Source organism: Sinocyclocheilus anshuiensis, unplaced genomic scaffold, assembly GCF_001515605.1.
Source record: "Sinocyclocheilus anshuiensis isolate Anshui unplaced genomic scaffold, SAMN03320099.WGS_v1.1 scaffold87, whole genome shotgun sequence".
Classification (NCBI taxonomy): Eukaryota; Metazoa; Chordata; class Actinopteri; order Cypriniformes; family Cyprinidae; genus Sinocyclocheilus; species Sinocyclocheilus anshuiensis.
In genome coordinates, this window is record NW_015549609.1 from 973195 (window position 1) to 979584 (window position 6390).

The window sequence follows — 6390 nt, forward strand, 5'->3', positions numbered from 1 at the left end:
TATGCTCAAACAGCAACATTACAGACTAACTAAAGTTGAAAAAGTGAAAAAGCATAATAGGACCCCTTTAAATTGTAATTGCAATTAAATCCCCCCCACCCCCCCAACTGCAAATCTCCGTCTGCTGAATTGAGCTTCTGCTGTGAAGGTGCAGTGCGGCCGACCCCTGCTCCGCTTTAACACAAGGACACCTGACAGGTCTGCATGCGAGCATGTGGATCGGAGCAGCTGCATTCTGCTAGTGCCAGGCTGTGGGTCACAGATTGCAGTGTTCGCTGGACTGTCTGCATCAGTGCGCCGTGACGATCTGTTAACAGGATTAGAGCGGTGGAATGAGATGACGATTTAATCAGGGAGAGAAAAGGCGGCGGCGCTGCGCAAGGTGGATGATTTAGTCCGGACAGTTTTAATAAAAAGCAGGATGCCGTCTCGTCACGAACAGAGGATCGAGTCAGATCGACAGACTGATTATTTGCTTTGTTTAAAGGGAATATTGTCAGACGTAATGAGATCGGTGTTCTTTCGCTTCAGCTCTTTAATGAATGTTGAGATATTGAGTTGGACGAGACGTGATCCCAGTGGATTGGGTTATATTATCTGTCTGGCGTGCTGGGAAAACACCCAACTCTGAGGGAGAGGCACTGCTGGAGGATGTTAGGACAGAGTCTGATCTTAAATCGAAACACCTGTGTGTTGTCACGCTTGTTCAGAGCTGGGATACGTGCACAGGGTCCTGCGTAGGCCCACATTTCACACTGACAATGTTCAGTGCTTGATTACTGAATATTGCACTGTATACCTTATATGCTGCCTGTGACACCTTTTACATGCAATTTTCCATAGTGTGTGTACAGTCTGTCCATATTTATGGTGAATAACTCATCAAAAATGGGGTTTTATGGCTTAAGTGTATCTAAATGCAAATCTGGAAAATTGACTCAAAATATTGATGACTCATTGGTAATGTACAAATATTGTAAAAATTATTACAATTATTATTGGGGAAACATGTAATTATGATTTAAAGTGTGTGTGTGTGTGTGTGTGTGTGTGTGTGTGTGTGTGTGTGTGTGTGTGTGTGTGTGTGTGTGTGTTAAATCTCCAGGCTGGCTATACTTGTTTGTACTGCTGCACAATTAAGTATTTAAGAAAAATAATAAAATACTTTTAAGATGGAAGTATTTGAGATTGAAGTTTGAAGTACACTGCAAGTGCACATTCAGTACATTTAAGAGCACTTCAAAAGTGTTTCACGAGGGTTGATAGCTGAAATTATAAAATGAATGGCAGTATTTATTTATGAAATGTCATTATAAATCTGACAGCTCCTGTCCTCGGCCCTGATTGCTCAATAATGTGCTCCAGTCAGGCAAAAAAATAAATAAAAAATAATAATAGTATATATGTGTATATGTATAAATGTGTATATGTATATGAATATTTATTTATTTATTTATTTGGATATTTGGTAAAAACAAACAAACATGGCAACAAGTAAGGAATATTTCCTGTTGATATAATCCATCTTTTTAAGAAATTTAGAAATTTCTTAAAGGAATAGTTCACACATAAATGAAAATTAGCTGAAAATGTACTTATCCTCAAGCCATCAAAGATGTAAATGAGTTTGTTTCTTCATCAGAAATGTAGCATTCCATCACTTGCTCACCAATGGATGCTCTGCAGTGAATGGGTGCCGTCAGAATGAGTCCAAACAGCTGATAAAAACATCACAATAATCCACAAGTAATCCACACCACTCCAGTTCAACAATTAATGTCTTGTGAAGTGAAAAGCCCCATGTTTGTAAGAAACAAATCCATCATTAAGTCGTGTTTTAACATCAAACTGTTGCTTCCGGCTTAAATGCAAGTCCATAATCCATAATAACGCTTCCTCCAGTGAAAAAATTCATCCACTGTTGTCCTCTCACATCAAAATCCACCAGTATATTTGTTTAGAACTGTTTTGGGCTGTTTTCGCTTGTAAACGGTGGTTAATCTGTGCAGATTTCTTTCCCAATCAAACGTAGAAGAAATGTAGAAGAAACAAACTCATCTACATCTTGGATGACCTGAGGGGGAGTACATTTTCAGCAAATTTCATTTTTGAGTGAACTATACCTTTAGAATGTTTTGTGAATCTGATCCCTGGTTATGCATGACATCAGTATCTGAAGTGTCATTTGTTTGTGTTTTAGATCGCTGTATTTCAGTTTGTTCTCAGCTCTGACTCCGGTCTCTTTCTGTTGGTAGGAGGCTGGACCCCTCCGAGCGTCCTCTTCAGATGGTCTATGACTACCTGACTGCTATGGGCTATGAAGACCCGCTCCGTGTCCAGCAGGAAGCCGCCAACTCAGACCTCAGCTGCATGATCCGCTTCTACAGTGGTGAGTTGTGGGCCGCGGGAGGCCGACGCAGGCCCCTGTGAGCCGCTTTCAGTCTGAATGCTGCTGCTGCCAGCTCTGACTGGGCCAAAATCCCAGAGCTCTGTGAACAGTTTGCTGGCTTTACAGAGCAAACTCTTTGAGTCCTCCAGACTTTCTGCCTGCCGTTCTCAGTGCGACTGGGTGTAGTCGAATACTACTGCACGGGTGCAAATCTGTGTTTTCATAAACAACCCCTTTTCCCTCTTCTCTCTTTGGCCTGACAGCTGTGGAATGAATAATGGGCTTTTTCTCGAGGCATCAGTGTGTGTCAACATCAGTGTTGAAGGGATTGCGTCCGATTCTAGCTCTTTCTCTTCAGTCACACAAAGGTTGCCAATTACGCTTTTGTTCCAGCATGCATCATGTACAGACCTCTTCCAGATGATGTGATTGGCTGTTTGAGATTTCAGAGCCAGATTGAAAAAAAGCATCAGCAAAATGTGTTTTTCCTTCTTCCAACACAAACGTACTGTGGCAGTACCACAATGCATTTGTATCAATGTAATACTATGGTATTAAATGATGCCATGGCATGTCCACAAACAAGGTATTATAGTAGTATCATATCCAGATAACCATGGTGAGACATCATGCTTTTTTCACTAGCCATTTTTGTCAAGAACGAAAGCCTGAGTAATGAATCAATACACATAACTACTGTCGCAATTTACCATTATTTTGTCTATAATAACACACACACACACACACACACACACCATAACACACACATATGGGTCAATGATGAATAGAAGGAATGATTATAAAACGGCAAGTTCTTAGAAATACCAAAGACTATATAAATACCAAGACGTTTATTTTTACTATGAATGGGAGAAAGTGCAACTTAAAATGCTGTCTAAAAATGGAATGTTATATATAAATATAAAAAAGTTTATAAAAATAGTTTAGGTTGAAGTACTAAAATTACTAAAACTGAAATAAAGTAAATTAAAGCCAAGTAGAAATAAATAAATATATAATGAAAAAAAAAATACAAAAAATGTTTTGAAATCTATGAGAAAAAAATGGTAAAAAAAAAAATCACAAAATTTTTTATTTATTATTATTATTATTACTATTATTATGCTTTTGGAGAGTTGCACCACATAAAAATGTACCTTGCCTTGTCATAAATTGGTCACGTTATGATGTATATAAAAGGCTTATTGAACATGGATCACAATCATGAGGGTCTACAGAGTCCTCTCTATGATGTCTTGTTTCCTGTGGCTTTAATGTGACATTCACTATGCATTGAATGGTAAATGAGTGAGCAAGTGAGCGGTTTTGGCCGCAGCTTCTGCATGAATGTGTAAATGCTAAAGCAATGTCTGATGCATGATGAATTCAGCTCTGAATGGACTTGATTTCCACAGTTTTGTCATAAATTTAAAGCTGACATATTATGCCCCTTTTTACAATATGTAATATAAGTCTCTGGTGTCCCCAGAATGTGTCTGTGAAGTTTCAGCTCCTGTTTGGATATCAACATTCTTCAAAATATCTTCTTTTGTATTCAACAGAAGAAAGATACTCATACAAGTTTAGAACAACTTGATGAAGAGTAATTTATGACAGAATAAAAATTTTGGGGTGAACTATCCCTTTTATAAATACTGTAATAGTGTATGCACTGTTCAGAATTTGGGATCAGTAAGATTTTTTTTAATGTTTTATTCTTTTTTTTTTAGGAAGTGTTTTATGCTCATAAAGGCTACATTTATTTCATAAAAACACAGAAAATCAGTAATACTGTGAAATATTATTGCAATTTAAAATAACGGTTTTCTATTTGAATATACTTTAAAACATAATTTATTCCTGTGATGCAAAGCTGAATTTTCATTAGCCAGTACTCCAGTCTTCAGTGTCACATGATCCTTCAGAAATCAGTCTAATATGCTGATTTATAATCAATATTGAAAACAGTTGTTCTGCTTAATATTTTTTTGGAACTTGTGATACTTTTTTCAGGATTCTTTGACGAATAAAAAGTTAAAAAGAACTGCGTTTATTTAAAATAGAAATCTAAAATACTAAAATAACACTGTTTCAGATCCCAAACCTTAAGCACGAGCAACAATAATGCATTATTACATAATGGAAAGCTTTCATGAACTGCACTGAAAATTCCCTGCATATGGAAGTGTCCTCCATACTGTCCTTCCTGAGTGTATTTAACCAGCGGCCTGAGTAACCCACGGCTCCCCTTGGTCCGGGGCAGTGAGTAAATGCCCATCTGTCAGGGCTGCAGGGGAACGGAGACATATCATTCCTCATCCTCAGGTCCTGTTAGGGCCATGGCAGTGAGGTACAGTCCCGCACGTCCGCCTGATATATGGCCACTGAGGCTGAACGGACGACCTGCATCCTCCTCATTTGTACACTGTGACTGAGGGGACAGGTGAGACTTAGTGGAATAGAGTGCTGTGTGTTCGCTGTCCTAAAACCGTCCCGACATCTCAGAGGTGAGGAAGACAATCAATATCGTATAGTTTGGTAATGGTACTTTATCAAAAAGTCGTATTGATGTGCTGACACCAACTATTGATTTTCAATTGTTTTAATTTTATATTTCAAGGCCAGGGCCTGAATTTCGTTTTGGAAAATGGGGGGGGGGGGCTTTTTAGACATATTTTTAAACTACAATCATCTAACCAACATGTTTCGTCACCCAGTGTATTTGTGTTTTACAAGTTATAATGTTGTTGATTCACATTTATATTGTGAGGAAGATACTTAAAAAAAACTTTCAAACTCTGAATTGAATTTATTTTAACTAAAAAAGACAAGTAGACGGTAAGTAATAAAATAACAATAGATTAATGACAAGCAATGGCACAAACAAATACAATAAGATACAACTAAAATTAACTGTGCTTTAAGTTTTTCAGGTAGGGTTAACAGTAATATTCCGGTACAGAAATACCACAGAAACAGAATAATCTATTTAACTTTAAAATAACACTGGTTAGTCTTCAATGTATAAATAAACATTAATGACAGACAGCAGCAGGCTTATTTAGGTTGCGTGTCTCTTTAAGACCTCATGCACGGATCAAACTGTTACACATAAGTTGTGTTTCTCAACAGTTTACATTAACTTAATAGCCTGTATACCGACAATGTTTAGTATAAATCGACTGTTTACATGAATACTCCTCAAGACGGGCACTTTAACATATTTTTGTATATATTTGGCCGTTTACGCGCAATAAGGCGCGTGCTTTCAGATGCGTCTCTATGTGTGCGCGTTTTGGGTGTGAGGCGGCTCACAGAAAGGGTCTCACAGTCACAGAGCGCGCAAGTACTGAATTGAGCACTTGAATGTTTAAAATTGTAAGCACATGCAAATGATACATTCCGTCATCTGTCGCGAGCGTCTTTCACATTGAAATATTTGCAGGAATTTCCCGCGTTACAAGCGCGGAAACTGCGGGAATCAGTAGAATTATGTGCAATCCCACACCGAAATTCAAGCCGTGAAGGCTTTATAGTTTCTGGGGTATCGCAAAACACACTGCTTTTGAAATAGGGCAGATGATGCAATGGATGAGAATAAATCAAACTCTATTTGTGATAATAATAATATCACCAAACCTGCAGGTGCTGAATGCTTTACTCACACATTTGTCTCATTCATTAGTGCTTTTATTTAATTATAGTATTTAAGGCTCCGTAATTTACAGATTTCAGGCCCACATTAAATTTATGGATGCATTTTCTCAGCTGATTTGGTTGAAAATCTGTGGTAATCTGGTGCAGGTTGAATTTGAACATGGTAAAATGTGCCAAATACAAAGAAGAACAAATGCAGCATTACTGGTAGCTGAAAACTTTGAATTGACTCAAAATATTAATAAACATACATGCAATGACCAGTGAAAGACATTAAAAGTGTGTTTAATTGTGTTAAATGTGCAGTTGTAGTGTACATCAAATCTTAAAAGTGTGTGTGTGTG

The 6390-nt window shown here is 37.7% G+C and overlaps 1 protein-coding gene across 1 annotated transcript in view; it reads left to right on the forward strand.

The window, feature by feature from the left end:
* The window catches only part of LOC107659136 (PH domain leucine-rich repeat-containing protein phosphatase 2-like), a 65760-nt gene that overhangs the window by 8024 nt on the left and 51346 nt on the right, over window positions 1–6390 (forward strand). The window contains exon 3 of the mRNA XM_016447969.1: window positions 2256–2389. Coding sequence (XP_016303455.1) covers window positions 2256–2389 — 134 coding nt within the window. The remainder of the gene's footprint in view (window positions 1–2255; window positions 2390–6390) is intronic.